Here is a 20,147-nt window from a genome sequence, read left to right as displayed (position 1 = left end):
TGAATGTTTTTATAATATTTATAAAATATATAATTAAAAAAAATTAAATTACTTAATTTGAGAGAGGGAACCGGTCGCCCCCATCTCTCCTCCCTGGATCCGCCACGGGTACCCAGTACTTTAAAACTATTTGACATGTCCTTAGCTTATTCTTATTCTCAAGTTATAGCTTTATTCTTTAGCAATATCCCTGTAATAATATTGTTGCTAGACAGGTAAGTTGTCATTGTATGCCGGGTGTACCAATCATACTGTGTTTTTTTTCTAAAAGTTCGGAACAATCTGTGGAATATTCTAACATTTATAAAATGTTGAAATTATGACTCAATTGTAGCCTTAGCTACAGCTAAGTTAAGCCTCTTAACATTTTGTTTTTTGATTCATTCGCTTATGTTCTATAATAAAAGAGATATATCCTTTTATATTTCAAATAAGGTTCGCTATTTGATCTTGAACAATATCATTCCAAATCTCTAGAGCTACTGTTTCTACCTCTTGTAAGGTTCTATGAGGTGACAAACGCTGTCGTAGTCTTCTGACAATTATGTCCCATAAATGTTCAATTGGGTTAAGATCTGGACTGTGCGGTGGCCAATTCAAAAGTCAGAAGAATTACCTTTTGTACATTTTCGGTTACAGTTCGTGCAATGTGAGGTCTTGAACTATCGTGTATTAGCAAAAAATTGTTAGGTACTATAAGGAGCCGATACCATGGTAGTTACGTCCTTCGCTATGTAAGGTCACTGTTTGTACACACTCATCGCAGGTCAAATTCCTTGTAGCGCGTTCCATTTCCACGAAACAACAAAAAAAATACGGACTTAATAATAAATCTACTAACTTTCACGACAAACCAGACAATTTTTAACTGTTAACAATTTTACATTTATCAAATTGATAATTTGTCATAGCCTACTTTAAGCTTGTTTATTAAAATAAGCAGAAAATAAGGATTTATTGACGAAAAACATGGCTAGTTGTTAAAGTACCTAACTTTTTTATTTTCCATTATAAGCGAATGAATAAAAAAAAGAATGTATGTGTACTTTGTACGCACGTAAGAAGTTATATTTCTAATATATGATTTCAACGAAATAAAATACTTTAATTTATTTTATTTAAATATTAAACTAATTATTTATTTAAGAAAACTAATTATTTTATCGTTACGAATGAATAGTATATTATTTACATAGAATGTATTTAAGAATCTAAAAATTATACTAAAATAGCAATTCCGCGAGTGACGTAGAATTTAGGAAGGGTCAACTATTCACTACCCCCTGTCGTCGTCGTACGCCTCTGGTGGTAGCCAGAAACGTTCCTGTATTATAATTTAATAGGATATACAGTACACACGGTTGTGCCCACGGTTACAGTACCTACATTTTCTGCCAAGTATGACAAGGATATGTCAAATAGTTTTAAATAGTATAAATGGTTTTTAAATTTTTAAATACAACACCCTGTAACTCGGTAAGGAGTCACATTTTATTTAAGTGATTAGGGTTAAATCTTAATTTGAAATCTAGAATCTACAACTCCGATATTGGACAATGCATCACCGTGTGTATATCAAATATTCGAATACCTTGAGTATTTTTAATAGAGAATTTTAATTTAAAGAATAGAGAATAGAGAATTAAATTGTATAATAATTCCGTCGTACTATATGTGAACATTTTTTTGGCTCTGATATAACTACCTTAAAAGGGCATAGTCGCAAAATCTCGGCTCCAATGCTTTTCAAATGTATTCATTTTTTCGAATCCTGAGAAAACTAGGTAATAAATATTAAAAAAAAATTAACGCAGAATGAAAGATTGCGTTATTACCGAGGGCCGAAAGCCTGCAAAATTCTATAATTTTTGTTTTAATGTTACAGGGGTGAATAAAAAAGAGAAAATTTAGTGTAATTTTTAATTTTAAATGTTTCATTAAAAAAACATTTTGTTTATCCTAATGGACTTTCAGCCCTCGGTAATAATGTAATATTTCATCTTGCGTTTAAATTTTTTAGAAATATTTATTAGTTCTCTCAGGATTCGAAAAGAATGAATGCATTTGAAAAACATTTGAGCCGAGATTTGCGCCTATGCCCGCATCAACCAAAACCTTGCGTATGCAGTTCCAACAAAACACATATTAATTTATTCTAATTAGGGACAAACGAGAGCCGCTAAGCGAGCGGATTGTATAAAAGCAAAGAGGAAATGCTAATCACGGTAGTTACGGAAAGACGTGGGTCTCTCCCATGAGATTTACAATAAACATAATAAAACACTACACATGTCGTATCCGTGCTAGACAATACATTATTAATATAACGAAGTATTCTAGAACGGAAGATGTAATAATGAACTATTTCTTTGATATAAAGCAGTGTGCTAACGACGAGACCGATGTTCATCCAATGATGACCGGGTCAAGAAACCTTTATTAGTTAAATTATTTTTTCTTTCACGCGGGTACTGTGAGAGTTGGGCTGACAGTGATCACATGTTATGTAATGTATTACTTTTTTTACACCTACAAGAAATTAGACAAATTCGGAGGCAATTCGGTAGAGTTTGTAAAACACGGAGCACACATTTTACTGCAAAAGATAGAGATAATATGAAAAATATTTTAGGCCAATAAATGAAAGTGAAATACGGCGATACCGTGTAATTTTCTCTTACCCTCTACTTCAGTGGTTCTCAATATTTCATTATTTGCCGTGGTACACAAAACACAAAAAAATTGAAATAGTAGTCTGGACCCTCGGAGATCGCTGGGAAAATTTACACTCAAAATAACAAAATTCAGTTTGGCAACACTGTGTGAATGTTGATAGTAACATATCCCTTTTAAGATAAACAGAACTGTAATTTAGTCCAGATAAATTAATATATTGTTTTGCCAACAAAAATGAGATTTTTCAAACAAATAATGTTTCAAATATAATGTGCAAAATAATTTTTAATTGGGTTTTCACTAATTTCACTCATTAAATCATTATCGTCCAGTTATCGTCTTAATTATTTTAACTGTACTAATATCCGTCGACTAATTCTGAATGATTAATGGGTTGTTAATTATCTGTAGCGGCTTCTGGAATGTCTTAAAAATATCGAATTTCATTGATAAAATGCGCATATCCCACCGATCTTCGCTTCGACACTTTAGTAAGTCTTGATAATACAATCTCAAAATATAGGTGGTACCAAAAATAATAAAATAACTGTAGGTGGTACATGACTCAAAAAGTTTGAGAACCGCTACTCTACTTCATTATTGGACTTAAGCCCAGGGTTGCTTTGGGCTCAAGTCCAATACTTGAGGGACTTGGGGGGTGAAAGCCAACCCTCGGGGGTGAATAAAACATACGTTTAAGACTTTAAGATAAGTCCAGAAATGGATAATCTGACTAATTCTAAGCAACTTTTGTTCGATAGAGTTTTTTCACTCAGTCAATACTTTTCGAGTTATTTGCGAGTAAAAATGTTCATTTTTCAACAAGAAAACCATGTTTTCAGTCGGTTTTATCCAAAAGTACTTAATGCCCGGTTGCACTAACAGATCTTAAGCCTAAGGCGAGAATAACACAAAAATTAATATAATATAATTATAATATATTATAATAAAAATATCATCATATAATAATAGATATAATTGATAATAAGGCAAGAATCTAAAATTATGGTGCAACGTAAGTGACACTCAAGGAGGCCCTATCTATAAGTAGAGCTTAGCTAAGCTGGAGCTTAAGATCTGTTGGTGCAACCAGGCATAAGTATTTTATCGAAACAGGTTAAGGTTTCATTGTACAGATTTTAAAAAGGATTGTGAGAAAAAATGAGGCTAAAATGACGATTAGTCGGACCGTGTGGAGAAACTAATTAATTCAAAATACTCTGTAGCTCCGGTCCTAGTTGATGGATTTTGCTATACAGGGTGTCCAGAAACTCTGCCGACAAACGAAGACAGGAGATTCCTCAGATACTTTTAAGATATTTTAACCCAATTCACCTAGTCCGAAAATGCTTCCTAAGGGAGCTAGAGCTCTTTGAAGATGGCGTCCTGTAATTAGTTTTTCTTAAATAATTCCAGAACGCTCCTATTGAGAAAAATGAAAATTGGTACACATATTTACCTTTCAGAGATAAATCGAGTCCATGCATTGCGAATTTCTAGTACGGGTCATATGCGTCCGTTTTGGGTAGGGCAACAGTTATTTTATCGCATAACTTTTTTATCTTTAATTTTTAAGCATTTTTTACTCTGGATTATTAAATTATGAGCTATTCTACAATTGAAAGGTACTCTTGTTTTAGGTCGATAGGATACACCGTTTTCTAGAAAAATCGATTTGAAAATTTTTCTTTTAGAATTTCCAAAAATAATTTAAAAAAACTATTTAGAAATCCGAAAACTGGTACGTTTAGTTATATTTCAGAGATGAATCGATTTCATTAATTGCGAATTTCTAATACGGGTCATATGCGTGCGTTTTGGGTAAGTCAACGGTTATTTTACCGCACAACATTTTTCTCTTTAATTTTAAAGCATTTTTGACTCTAGATTATTAAGTTATGAGGTATTCTAGTACTATAAGTTACTCTTGCTTTAAGTTGGTAAAATACACCGTTTTTTTAATTTTTTTTTAACTTTTTTTCAAATTCAAGAGACGAAAAATTTTCAAATCGATTTTTCTCGACAACGGTGTGTCCTACCGACTTAAAGCTTTCAGTACTATAATACCTCACAATTTAATAATCCAGAGTCAAAAATGCTTAAAATTTAAAGATAAAAAAGTTATGTGATAAAATAACCGTTGCCCTAACCAAAACGGACGCCTATTGTAACAAAAACAGAAGAACTTATGTTGAAGTGAAAGTAAAGAGAATGATATAGTCCAACAGAAGTAGAAAAGAGAAAAGAGCTTAGTGTAAGCTAATGGAACAAAAATGACAAAAATTAAGGGGGGCTTCCACGTTGAGAAGCCGAAGTAATAAAAATACTGTTTTGCAGTATTATTAGTAGAGGAAGATGTAAAGATTAATAGAATAGAATTGATAAAGATAGTGAGATGAACTGATAATAAAATTATGAATAGATATATGTAAATTGAATGGCTAGCTGGATATGCAAGAGAATGACCACTTGACACTCAGGGAAGGATTCGGCTAATTTGCATGCCCTGCAAGACAGTAAATTAAAGAAAATGACAGTGATGGCTAAGAAGGGAAATATTAAGATAATGCTTTTTTTTGAAAAAAATTTTCAATTTTTATTCAAATTCAAAAAAAGAAAAATTTTCAATTCGATTTTTCTAGAAAACCGTGTGTTCCACCGACTTAAACCAAGAGTACCTTTTGAGTACTAGAGTACTAAAATACCTCACAATTTAATAATCCAATGTCAAAAATGCTTAAAAGTTAAAGACAAAAAAGTTGTGTGATAAAATAACCGTTGCCCTACCCAAAACGAACTCCGGTACTAGAAATTGGCAATGGATGGAATCGATTTATCTCTGAAAATCCAAATATACGTACCGATTTTCGTTTTTCTAAATTGAAGCCTTCTGGAGGTATTTAAGAAAAACTAATTACAAGACGCCATCTTCAAAGAGCTCTAGCTCCCTTAGAAAGCATTTTCGGGCTAGGCGAATTGAGCTAAAGTGTCTTAAAATTATCTGAAGAATTTTCTGTCTTCGTTTGTCGGTAGAGTTTTTGGACACCTTGCATATTTTTTTAATTTGTATATACTTTTTGCGTACCTTACAAATATGCAATGTGTTAATAGTATCTATTATTAATAAATAAACAATGTAATTTGTTTAAACAATTTAAAAATTTCCCAAAGAATTCAATTTTTTAAGATTATTACATTATGTATCACGTTCCCTGTCACGTTGGTTCCATGGGATCTGTGATCAACACTAGTATAACGGGACACGTTGGTTCCATGGGACCAACACTTTTTTATTTATATATTTATTAACGGCACTTTTAAATGCACACTAAGAGAACAAAGTGGTCTAGAAGATATATAATATGAAGAATAGTTTCTTAAATATACATTAATTTTGACGAAACAACCAAGTGGCAAGTTTCTACATACAAAGAACAACTTATATGGTGGCCCGTTGAGGCACATAATATATGAAAGTATGGTTAGCTGGGAATGTGATATTATTACTCTTGTAAGTCTTGTAACAAATCTATGATTTGTTGTTAAAAAAATCATGTTTGTGCAAAACTTTATGTTTGAGGTTAACAGGTAAACGTAAAAAACTAGGGTGAATTGTTCGAATTTATGTACAGAATGTACAGAAGAAAGTTGTGAGAATTGTTAGAAGAAATTGAAAAATTGAAAGACACTAATTCAAAAGGTACTTCGAAAGATATAAATAAAAATATTGAAAGCTTTACCTTAGACATGCATTTTGACGTATAGAAATTATGTACCTTACAAAAAAGAGATAAGAATAATTTTAATTTCAAACTAACAAAGTACTACTAATTTTTAATTTACTTGTTTTAAATTTGAATATCGTTATTTACATGTTTAATTAAAATAGAAATAAAACTTCGTGCCTTCATTTGCAACATCTATAAAATAAATAATTTGTATGCTTACAATAAATTGTTTACACAAAGTTCATTGTTTATTTATTAATAATATTATTAACACATTGCATATTTTTAATGTACGCAAAAAGTACATACATAGAAATTTAAAAAGTGTTTAAAAATCTAATATAAATATGAGATTTGTAAACTAAATTATAATAAATAAAGAACGATAATGAAGAATAAAAAAATGAAGAACGATATGAAAACCCAAATACACCTACAGCAGCAGAAGAAGCCATTGGAAGGAAAACTGGCCATATAAATGATAAGAACAAATAGCCATATTGGTTAGCAATAAAGATAGAAAACCTAATAAACAAAAAGAAGCAGGCTTACCAAAAGCGGCCGACCACACGCGATCAATAAGACAGAAGAGAATGCAGAAGGCAGACTTATGAAAGAAAAAAAGAAATAAATGGCAGAAAAAACCAATTTTGGACAAAAAATGTAAAGATATACTAGACAGCTTAATGGGAAGGTCAAGAGCAAGAGAGGCATGGAAAACGTTGAGGAACTTCAGACAAAATACTCATGAAAGGATAAAAATAGAACCAATATAAATGGACGAATGGCTAAAAGATTACTCAGAAGTATCACACGAAAAGAGATATCTATATACTCAGCTTAGGAAAATGAGCTACTTAAGCTCCATACTTAAAAAGTGAAACAAAAAAGATCCCATTAAATATAAGGAAATATGCATTACACCTCCTGTGGGTAGGTTGTATGGGAAAATTATTAAAGAAAGAACAGAGGAACAGCTGCTAACTTCAGATTTTACTGAGTGGTTTTAGTCCCGGGACGCTCATGCACTGATAACATATTTTTTTAAACATCTCATAGAAAAAACAATAGCAGACATTCAAAGCTGAATAGCACATTGTTTTCGTGGACCTCCGAAAGGCCTATGATAGTGTCCCAATCAACAACCTGTGGAAAGCAATCGAAAATCACGAAGTAGGCAACACCTACATAAGAGGCCCTCAGAGCAACAGTGGCCTAAGCCACAAATTGAGCATTTTTAGAGTATATATCAATAAAAGCAGCAACATTAAATATCAGGCTTAACAGGGGCCTACACAACCTACCTCCATATCTCCCTCTATATTTTCAATAATGAAAATATATATTTCTCTAGTGGAAATACAAATGCAAAGATTGCATTTATCTCAAAACTTAGTTTTTGGGCTTAGGCCACTGTTGCTCAATGTAGTTGCTCAATGCAGTCAAATCAGTTTTCAAGACAATGAATGTAGAATTAAAGTCAGACAAAACGACCCAGATCCGTTTAAAATCGATAAAGGATTTCCCATGGATGCTGCCTGTCACCAACCTTATTTAAAATATATATAGATGAAACACTAAGAAACTGGAACAAGAAATATGGACAGATGTGGACAGAAAATTGACGACAACTGTATCCATACTTTTTCCAATATCAAATAATTTTATCAGAAGACAAAGACGACATCGTCTACAGTCTATATGATAAAGAAGCTAGAAAAAGAATTACATGGTCATTCGAAATATCGCAGAACATCTGGAGATAATATCTCTATAAAACAAACAAGTGAATATACATACTTGGGGGCAACTTTAACAAATACAGGATAAGATGAAACCAGATTTGGCCCAAGGATCAAAAATACTATTGGCCTTTGCGGATGACGTGGACACAATTGCACAATTCACCAGAGATGCAAAAGAAGTTTTCACCCTATTCGAGAACGGTGCCAAGGAAGTTGTCTTAAGGTCAACGAGGACAAAACCAAGTACATGGTGGTTACGAAGAACCCAAGACCAAGGGTTAGACAAAACGTAACAATTAATGAATACAACTTTGAAGTCGTCAAAGAATTCAAGTACCTGGGAGCGATCATAACATCTGAAAATAAATATGAAAAGGACGTGGCAGCCAGGAATATTGCAGGAAACAGGGCATATTACTCATTAATGACCGTACTTAAATCAAAAATACTCTCAAGACCAGCAAAAATAAAAGTATATAAGATAATAATTCGTCCGACAATAACGTATGGAAGCGAGACATGGACTCTGAACCAGCGGGAAACGACAAAATTAATGGTACTTGAAAGAAAGATACTGCGGACTATCTATGGGCCTTGCAGAGAAGAGACAACAGGAGAATGGAGAATAAGACACAATGATGAACTCCAGACAGTATATGGAGATGAAAACTTAGTATTTACGCTACATTAAAGCAAACCGAATAAGATGGGTGGGCCACGTGCTAAAATCGAGTGACAAAAGACTTCTGAACGCCACATTCTGGGAAAGGCCCGATGGTAAAAGGTCAGTTGGTCGCCCAAGAAAGAGATGAAAGGACGCAGTTGCCAGTGATCTACGCAAAATGAGAGTACAACAATGGGAGTACAACAATGGGAAATAGCTGCTCAGGACCGACAACAATGGAGGGAAATAGTAAACGCGGCAAGACTCATATAGAGTTGTAGAGCCAAATGATGATGATAAGATGAAACGGATATAAAAGAATAAAATAAAGAAAAGAAATACAATAATACTCGGTTGTACCCGACAATTAGGTATACTGTATACTCGATTATATGGACCCACGACATTACAAACAAAACTAAGCACTAAATCTTTATGGCAATAGTGAAAAACTGCTCACTGTATGGCTTATAGACATGGGTGACAAATAAAAGAATAGAAAACAGCATAAATGCAATGGAAATTATTTTTGGAGAAGAAGGTGCAGGTTAACACTAATGGACAAAGTGAGAAATGAACGAATTAGAGAACTAATGAATGTGAAGGAGACTGTGACAAAATATAAAAACAAAAATTACTCTGGGATGGACACATGTTACGAATGAACGGGACACGAATAACGCTAAGAACTTGGAAATGGAAACCAAATAGGAGGAGCAAAAGATGACGGCCTAGATTATAGTGGAATGGGCAAATAGAAACAGCAATGGAAAAAAGACCTCACAGAAGAAGATACTTATATACCATAATAAGAAATGGCGATTGGGATGTGGTAAACGGCAAATAGCACATACAATAAATATGCATATTCCGACCTCGCTTCATTAAAATATTCTTTGAAATAGCCCGTGATTGGAGCGAGAATGTTTTTTATTTATCATTCCAATCACAACTATAATTAATGCGACTTCTAGACAGTAAATTCAGTTCGATAAACATTATAGTCCAGGGTAATAAGCTGGAAATAGACCATGTTCGGGACACTCAAAGATCCAGGTAGCTGACTACTTTTCTAGTTATTGTAGACCTATAGGAAGAAAATCTACCTGTTTCCTGCCTAAACTTCGCGTCCGTTTTTAATTATTAACAATTTAGTGCAAAAATGGCGATTTTTTCGATTTTTTGCACCCCATTAAACAGCTAAACAGTTGACATAAAACTACAAAATTTAATTTTTTAGAACATTGAAAAACCTTCAAAATGCCGATTTTTGAAAGTTAAAAAGTTAATTTGTTGCTACGCAAACTGCAAAATAAGTGAAAATCGTTATTTGTTAATAACTTTTACTAAAGCTACTTTAGAACTTTAGTGTTTCACCCAAAGTTGTGTATTAGGGTACTTAACAAACCCTCAAAAGTTAAGACCGATCCATTAATTAGTTTAAAAGTAATTCTATTTGTTTATTCCAGAGACATTTATTTTGCAATAACATAAGACAGAAAATAATGAAGATAAGGCAATTTAGGTCTGGATCCCGCGTATGAAAAAAAAGTTGATTAATAGCAAGCTGAAAATTTGTTAATAGCTTAAGGGTGTCTAGTCGGATAAACTTTGATATATGGGAACACTGGAACAGGGGCAGTTTTAATTATGGAACAGGTTAAAAATTTGGAACGGTCAGACCACGAAAACGGCACATTTATTTTGTCCGACAGAATAGACTTAAACTCTCCGAACAGAGATTAAACTCTCATGCAAAAGTCGGACTGCTATTTATCACCTGTCATAATTCCTGTCATTTGACATATTCTACATGTTCCACTCATTAAAACGCCCATTTGGTGATAAATAGCAGTCTGATTTTTGCATGAGAGTTTAATCTCTGTTCGGAGAGTTTAAGTCTGTTCTGTCGGACAAAATACATGTGCCGTTTTCGTGGTCTGACCGTTCCAAATTTTTAACCTGTTCCACAATTAAAACTTCCCTTGTTCCAGTGTTCCCATATATCAAAGTTTGTCCGACTAGACACCCTTAAGCTATTAACAAATTTTCAGCTTGCTATTAATCAAATTTTTTTTCATACGCGGGATCCAGACCTAATTCTGCGTATGTCAAATGAAAGTAGAAAAGTGATACTATCAAAATGTACTAAAAAAAGATAAAAAAATGTCTAATATATTAAAAAATACAAATGCCAGATTTTTGAAATTTTGTAGTTTATAAACATTTAGAACAACTTTAAAAATATTGTCCGTAGAAAAAATCATTTTACATATTCGAAAAATTGGTATTATACACGAATTTTTAAAATTGTGGTTCAGTTGGTGACTAGTCGTGGTAAGTGAAGGGGGAGCTGGGAGCCGACAAATGCATGAGTTCAAAAACTAAAAAAGGCAACTTAAAACTACTATAATTTTCTATATCTCGGGATCTACTGAATATATTTTGATCTTTCTTTTTTAATTTGTATGTAATTTATCTGTACATTACAAATATGTAATTTGTCTATTTGCAATTTGACATTTATTAATTAATGAACAATCTAATTTGTTTAAACAGTTTTTGAAAAAATAATTTTTCCCAAAAATCCATGTTTTTAATCAGACTATCATTATTAATCATAGAAAAAGTTAAGGTATACTTTAATAAATAAATTATCTTCAATAAATAATTATCTAATAAAAATAATTTATTTAATAAAGTGAACTTTAACTTTTTGTATGATCATTAATGATACTATGATTTAAAAAATAGATTTTTGTAAAAAAATATTTTTTCAGGAATAGTTTAAACAAATTATACTGATTATTAATTGATAAATTTATAAACAAATTGCATATTTGTAATGTACGTAGAAATTACATACAAATTAAAAAAATAAAGATGAAAATCCATTGAGTTGATCCGGAAATACAGAAAATTGTATTAGTTTGAAATTGCTTTTTCGGTATTTTAACTCGGTGGATTCGTAGGTTCCCCGTAGTAACCGTTTGAACTACAATTTTGAAAAATCGTAGAGGGTGCTGTGAAGATACAATGTTTATGCAAATTTTTTAACAAAAAATACAACTCCCATTATTTAAAATGGCATCAATGAAATTCCTTAATTATTATAAACAAATTAGCTGTGAATTAAAAAAAAATAAATGGCTAACTTTGTCCCTAATGAACCCAGGCTAAATTTTTTTATTTGAAAATTCGTGTTAAAATACTAGCTTTCCGAATATATAAAAAGATTGTTCATACGGATAATATTTGCCAAGTTATTCTAAATGTTTATAAACTACAAAATTTCAAAAATTTGGCATTAGGATTTTTGATTATATTGATTAATTTTTTTATCTTTTTTTATTACATTTTGATACTATCAGTCTTCTGCTTTCGTTTGGCATACTCAGAATTGCCCAATGTTCATTATTTTCTGTCTTAGGTCACTGCAAAATAAATGTCTCTGGGATAAACAAATAGAATAACTTTTAAACTAATTAATGGATCGGTCTCAAATTTTGAGGGTTTGTTAAGTACCAAAATAGCCAACTTTGGGTGAAACCCTAAAATTCTAAGTTAAATGTAGTTAAAGTTATTAACAAATATCGATTTTCATTTATTTTGCAATTTGCGAAGCAACAAATTATCTTTTTAACTTTCAAAAATCGGTATTTTGAAGGTTTTTTAATTTTCTAAAAAATTAAATTTTGCAGTTTTATGTCAATTGTTTAGCTTTTGAATAGGGTGCAAAAAATCTAAAAAGTCGCGATTTTTGCAATAAATTGTTAATAATTAAAAACGGACGCGAACTCTAGGCAGGAAACAGGTAGGTTTTCTACCTATAGGTCTACAATAACTAAAAAAAGTAGTCAGCTACCTGGATCTTTGAGTGTCCTGAGAAAATCCTTATTACCCTGGACTATTAATAACGCTGTAATGTATGTATATCGTTATTTCTATATATCGTATAATTTTGCAATTTTTTTAGCGATTTACTTTAGATTTAATATTAATGTGTCTTGACCTTTCATCAAACCATTTATGACAAAACAAGAGGAATTTTTTCTAATCGTAATCATATGTGTTGTGATTCATGTTATAAATTTGTTGCCTCCAGTTCCAGTTCAACGTATCGCATTTCGTTTTAAAGTATGAATCATTCTCATTCCAAATAATTGCAAAGAAAGATTAACATAAATTTTAAATTTAGAAAGGATGTATTATGTGACTATTACGGTATCTCTTGGAATTGTGTATTCAACTAATACCAAACTACACATTATGTAGTTTTAAAAGTTATGCATCTCCTAAAATTTTGCTCATTTTCGTAATTGATTTGTTCGTGAACAGATTAACGGATTCCGTTAATTTTTTCTTATTATTTTAGATTTTTCTTTGGTATTTACACAGTTGGGCAAAGGTTAACGCAAACTTCATTTTTGAACTTATACCGGGTGGAAGAAAAGAAACGGTTTTCTTAAGTTTAAGACACACTGTAGGGAGGACAAGGTACAAGTGTGGGTATACATATTATATCGAAATCGTATTGTAGTCTTATGTTTTGTGAACATTTTGTTTTTTGAATATCCCTCCCTCATATCTTTAGAAACAAAGGAAGCAGACGGTTTTATTCTTCAACATGTGTTCTAACTGAAACAAAACTAATTTAACAATAAAAAATAACAGTTGCAAAACTTTAAAAGCAGAAAGGCACATAACGTAAACAGTTCTGATCGACACCTATAAGAGTTATTTGTCGAACAGGTGAGCGGTATGCACAGCGCAACATAAGAGAGACGAGATTGTTTAATGGAGGCTCTGCGATGTTTTAGGGTTGAATTTCCTTGAGAGTAAGTACGGATTTGGTATCTTTACGCGGAGTCTCTTTAAATTTTAATAACGAGAGGTACATTACACACTTTATATAGGGAATAATGTCATCTTAGTGTATGATAAGACATGGCCTGCTCACGTATCGCACGTCGTTACTTCATATTGAAGTGAAGTACCTAAATATTCATATATTGAAATGGCCTCCTCACAGTCGACATGACTCCTATTGATCCCTGTTTCCGTGCAAGATATAGAAACTGTGCTTACTGCTTATCTGAAACTTCATAGAACAAAGTCAAGTAGCCTGCTTAACCCGGCACCTGCCACGTGGCTTTGCAAGGCGCCAACTGCCACGTGGGGTGCTCACAGCACCCCGTAAAAATTGTCTGTGATCTACTTGATTAAAAAACAAAATAATGTGTTCAGTAACACAAGAATATAAAAAAACATGTTTTATTAACTTATTGGCCACTAATATGTTATAAAATTTCAAAAATAAAATGAAAAAGGTGTTATAAGCAAATTAGCAAGTACCAAGCCATAATAAATGAAATCAAGTAAAATATCTAAAAAAAAATAATATTTAGTGAGTATAGAGTCTATATTAATAATTTAAATCAGTTATTTCAATAAAAATGTAAATTTGACCTGTTTATCAGAAATACAAAAAAAAATTTAAAACCAGTGTTTAAAAATTTAAAACCGTAGTGCCAGATGATGACACCCCAATTCGACTTTAGAGCTAAAAGTTCAGAATGACACTAAATAACCACTTCAAACATTAACACATCTATGCTATATAATATTATAGAAAGCTACTATGACGCACAGCTCGGTTACCAAACTTGAAATACCAAATATTTGATAAAAATATGTTATGGGGTGCTGGTAGCACCCCACGTGGCAGGTGCCGGGTTAATATCCAGCATGCCTAGGTGATGTGAAGCTGTTATTACAACGCTCGAGATTAGTTATTAGTTTACGTTATGTTGCTTTCTGTTTTTCAAATTTTGTTAACTGTTGTTTAGTATTGCTTCAATTAAAACACATTTTAAAGAGTAAAACCGTATATTTTCTTTGTTTTCAAAGATATCAGAGAAATTAGAAATAAAATGTTCACAAAATATGAGACTACAACATAATTTCGATGTATAAATACCCATCTTTGTACCTTTTCCTCCTACCTATAGCTATAGGTTGTCTCAAACTTCAGACATTTTGCGTAACTTTTGAAGCTATGTGTATGTAAGAATGTTTAGAACAATGTTTTATTAATTATGTTTGCTCTGAAACTTTTAAGTTTTTCTCTTAGATCTAGTTATCATCAGAACTCATCATGATCAGATGGTCAGAAAAGACTGAAGAGAAGGAATAGATAAAAACTTCAGGAAAGGATCTATAAATGGATTTTTCTGGGGAGATGGTCACCCAGTGTACATCTTTAGACTCATATAATCGTCACAATGATATTGCATACTATTCAGATGTTAAATGAAAAATTTAGTACTTTGAAAGACAAAACAAATTACATAGGTAGTTTAAAAAAATAAAGAATAAGACGTACTTTAATTTTATATATTTTTTGTGTATTATTTACCAAGTATACTAAATTTACAATCAAGATGCAGTAGAAATAAACAAACCAAGACACATTAAATGCTACTAGGAGCAGGAGCACTCCCGAATCATTACTTACAATGTATAAACTTTGCGCCTAGTAACATTTAACGTGTCTTGGTTTGTTTATTTCTACTGCATCTTGATTGGAAATTTAGTGTAGTTTTCTGTATTGTAGAATCAATTATTTTATGCTTACTTGTAATACCAATGACGCATACAGCAATTATTGTAAAATTTATCACATTATATCCGTTGGTCGTCATCTTCTACTGCTACCATATAGATATAGCAGTAAACTAAATTTTTGAATTGAAAATTTAAAGCGATTCTAAATTTGCACCATTTTTAAATTACTAATCTCCTAACAAAAACAAACTGGTGTTTTATTTATTTTCTCACATTTCGTTCTAGCCTTCAATTTGCACTAAACACTTTTTCGATCGACCGAAAAACATCAATATTTATCCATTTAAAGCTTCGTACTTTTCCAACAAAAAAAAGAGGATGTAATGTATTAACTTGGTTCGCAAGCGAGTTTTATTGTTATTAATGCATGCACCACAAAGGCAAACTATCAACTGAGCGACGTTAAAAATCGCGACGGCTTAGAATATGTATAATAAAATTTCTGCCACCGTCGCGTCGGTTTCCATGGCCAACTCGATTGCAATGTCGAGATGCTTTCGTAGGCCAGTCAAGGCAAGAAATGAAATTTTCGATTACGTTATTTTATGAACTTGGTTGTCTTACTTTTTGTCCTCGTTTTACTTAGTTTTATAAGTTATTAACGTCGGTGGGAGGGATAGCGAGAAAATTTAACTCTTATTGAAATAAAATACACTGCTCCAAGAAATTAACGCACCATCTACAAAAACAAAAAAAAAACGATTCACTGGTGTTTTAAATTTAATTGTATTCAATATTGTATCGAATGTACCATGTATTTAATGTTTTTATCAGATTACTTGTATTGTTTTTTATTTCAACAGTTTTCTAAAGCGCCCGCTACACTACTCGCGAAATTGATCGAAATTCAGCGAGTACGAGAGTGTAGAGAGGTTCTTCATGCGACTTCGCTTCGCCTCGGCTACTTCCAGTATTCTGTCTGTTTTTGCGACCGAGTCAAAGGACTCGAAGTTAGTTTCTGTCCGCGCGAATGTGTTCCTCGAAGTTGAACGAGTGTGTAGCGATGCACTTCGGACAACTTTTCCTAGTACTTCGTCGAGGAACTTCGCGAGAGTGTAGAGCTCGCTTAAGGAACACAAGACAAACGTGCTGTAATTTTTTTTGTCGTTAAGAGGTTAGTGTCATTTTTAAGTCGTTATACAGGGTGTTTCATTGGGAAACGGAAATACTTTAATGGTGAATAGAGGTCCCCGAGCCGGTTCTAGATATAGTACATTTTTTGCCCTACCGACTTTTATAACCGAGTTAAGGGTGTTTTATCGATTTTGCCCATTTCTTTCCTAAGCCATAACTTTAGAACAACCCTGTATATTTTTTTGATATTTGGTACACATATGTCTCATTCAAAACCCAAACCACCGACATACTAACCATAAGAAAAATCAAGGTCCGGATTAACAAAAAATTATATAAAGTAATTGTGACCTTAAAACAACACCCTGTATATTGAAATTTTGAAAATCTGTTTGCATATTTGAAAAGAGCACAAAAAAGTAAGTTTAATGGTTCGCTTCAATTTTTCGGCCAGACAATTTTATGACTTTCATTTTGAAATTATATTAAATTTTTTAAGAACTTCGACATTAAAAAGCAGATATTATTAACTTTTAGTTATAAATTATTAAAGTTAATAAATAAATACTAATTTTAAAAATAATCAATACCTATTTACCACATTGAAACCACCCAATTAATAATGACAAGAAAAATCCAGGTCCGGATTAAGAAAAAATATAAAGTAATTGTGACCCTGAAACAACATCCTGTATATTGAAATTTTGAAAATTTGTTTGTGTATTTTAGAAGAGCATAAAAAACTGCGTTAAAAGGTGCATGTCAAATTTTTGCGAAGATAATTTAATTACGGCAATTTTGAAATCATATTGATCAATTCTGTCAAGGTCACACGAAGCTACCAGAAAAATGAAGAATAATCCCAATGTACTTAGAAAATCGATTCGAAATATTTTAAAACGAGCAAGGAAATGCTTCGAACAAAATGGCGGACATTTTGAGCAACTGTTATAGTTCAAATATTTTAATTTATGTTAAATTGTTGAATTGTAACGAATTTTTGTTTTATTAGATATAGCAGTTTTTTAATTCTTTACTAAATCATTAAAATATCCCAATTCTCGCAATTCTAATTTTTAATATGTGCATATAGCTACAAATCCACAGAATCTATGAAGCCAGCGTAGTAAATAAGTATTAAGTATTTTTTTCTACAACCGTGTTAAAAATGTAATTTTTAGCACTCCATACGAGCGTTAAAATGATACTTTAAGGCACTAGTGCTTTAAAATTTTTAAGGCACTACAGTTCGTATTGACCTTATAGGCAATTTTGATGTAATGTCAAAAAAATATAAAATGGAATGTCAGTCAAGTCCAAGTAAAAGTTTTTGTAGATATTGTCCTGTAATTACGTTTGTAGAAAAAATATTGTATGATATGCGTGTTAAAAAGTACATTTTTAAGGCACTCATGTGAATTGCAGAACTCGCTATCGCTCATTCTGCAAACTTTCACATGCGTGCCTTAAACGTGTACTTTTAACACTTATATCATAAATAACTATTAAAATAAGTATTGATTCATTAACATTAAATTATTATTAAAAGTTAACAATACCTGGTTTTTAATCTCGAGAGTTCTTTAAAATTTCAATATAATTTCAAAATTGATGTAATTAAATCAACGGCGAAATAATTAAAATAAGCCTTTAATCACAGTTTTTCATGCTCTTTTAAAATGCGCAGACAAATTTTTAAAATTTCAATATAAAGGGTGTTGGTTCAAGATCACAATTACTTTGTATTTTTTTCTTAATCCGGACCTGGATTTTTCTTGTCATTAGTAATTCGGTCGTTCCAATATGGTAAATAAGTTATTCATTAACTTTAATAATTTATAACTAAAAGTTAATAATATCTGCTTTTTAATGTCAAAGTTCTTAAAAAATTCAGTATAATTTCAAAATTAAAGTCATAAAATTGTCTGGCCGAAAAATTGAAGCGAACCATTAAACCTACTTTTTTGTGCTCTTTTCAAATATGCAAACAGATTTTCAAAATTTCAATATACATGGTGTTGTTTTAAGGTCACAATTACTTTATAAGTTTTTGTTAATCCGGACCAGGATTTTTCTTATGGTTAGTATGTCGGTCGTTTGGGTTTTGAATGGGACATATGTGTACCAAATATCAAAAAAATATACAGCGTGGTTCTAAAGTTATGGCTTAGGAAAGAAATGGGCAAAATGGATAAAACACCCTGTAACTCGGTTATAAAAGTCGGTAGGGCAAAAAATGTACTATATCTAGAACCGGCTCGGTGACCTCTATGCACCATTAAAGTATTTCCGTTTCCAAATGAAACACCCTGTATAAACGATTGCTGTTTCTTGCTAAAGTGTTGCTATTGTTTTAATCAAAATGCAACGAGAATCGAGAAATTTGACTAATGAAGAGTGTGCTCAAATAACGGTTTTACACGAAGAAGGTTGGTGTTACAGACGTTTAGGGAAACGGTTTTGTACACCATACATCGGTCTCACGAATAATGGAACGGTACAGAGAGGCCGGCAGTGACTCTAGGCAGTGGCAGGGTACCTACTGTTTAGCTCTCTTGTGGAGTTTTCGGCAAAAAATTTATTAAAAAATTAGTCAAAAATAAAATTACTCGGGGGTTTTTGGGTTCGCTAACGACGAATATGACATCGGAAGCGATCTCCGGAATACCTGGTGCCCAGGGTACTTACTTCTTATGGAGTTTTCGGCAAATTCATTAAAAATTAGCCAACAATCATTACTCTGGGAGTTTTTGGGTCGCTGACGACGAATATGACATCGGAAGTGATCTACAGAGTACCTGGTACCCAGGGTGCCTACTGTTTACCTCGTTTTCTGGAGTTTTTGGCAAATTCATTAAAAAATTAGTTAAAATTCATTACTCAGGGGTTCTTGGGGTCTCTGACGACGAATATGACATCGGAAGTGATCTCCGGTGTACCTGGTGCCCAGGGTACCTACTTTTTATCTCGTAACTAATGATGTTTGACTAATTTTTTAATGAATTTGCCGAAAACTACAGAAAACGAGGTAAACAGTAGGTACCCTGGGTACCAGGTACTCCGTAGATAGGTCTGGATCCCGCGTATGAAAAAAAAGTTGATTAATAGCAAGCTGAAAATTTGTTAATAGCTTAAGGGTGTCTAGTCGGACAAACTTTGATATATGGAAACACTGGAACAGGGGCAGTTTTAATTGTGGAACAGGTTAAAAATTTGGAACGGTCAGACCACGAAAACTGCACATTTATTTTGTCCGACAGAATAGACTTAAACTCTCCGCACAGAGATTAAACTCTCATGTAAAAATCAGACTGCTATTTATCACCTGTCATAATTCCTGTCATTTGACATATTCTACACATGTTCCACTCATTAAAACGCCCATTTGGTGATAAATAGCAGTCTGATTTTTGCATGAGAGTTTAATATCTGTTCGGAGAGTTTAAGTTTGTTCTGTCGGACAAAATACATGTGCCGTTTTCGTAGTCTGACCGTTCCAAGTTTTTAACTTGTTCCACAATTAAAACTTCCCCTGTTCCAGTGTTCACATATATCAAAGTTTGTCCGACTAGACACCCTTAAGCTATTTACAAATTTTCAGCTTGCTATTAATCAACTTTTTTTTCATACGCG

At 32.3% G+C, this 20,147-nt stretch overlaps 2 protein-coding genes across 2 annotated transcripts in view; one reads left to right on the top strand and one right to left on the bottom strand.

Moving 5' to 3' along the window:
- The window catches only part of LOC114332942 (uncharacterized), a 33,476-nt gene extending 17,471 nt beyond the window's left edge, over nt 1-16,005 (bottom strand). Inside the window, exon 1 of the mRNA XM_028282744.2 lies at nt 15,451-16,005. Coding sequence (XP_028138545.1) covers nt 15,451-15,517 — 67 coding nt within the window. The 5' untranslated portion in view covers nt 15,518-16,005. The remainder of the gene's footprint in view (nt 1-15,450) is intronic.
- LOC114332941 (rabankyrin-5) overlaps nt 1-20,147 on the top strand; it is a 241,665-nt gene that overhangs the window by 31,975 nt on the left and 189,543 nt on the right. The gene's annotated exons all lie outside the window — the stretch shown is intronic.

Source organism: Diabrotica virgifera, chromosome 4 (genome assembly GCF_917563875.1).
Source record: "Diabrotica virgifera virgifera chromosome 4, PGI_DIABVI_V3a".
NCBI classification, from domain to species: domain Eukaryota; kingdom Metazoa; phylum Arthropoda; class Insecta; order Coleoptera; family Chrysomelidae; genus Diabrotica; species Diabrotica virgifera.
This window is presented reverse-complemented; position numbering and strand designations above follow the sequence as displayed.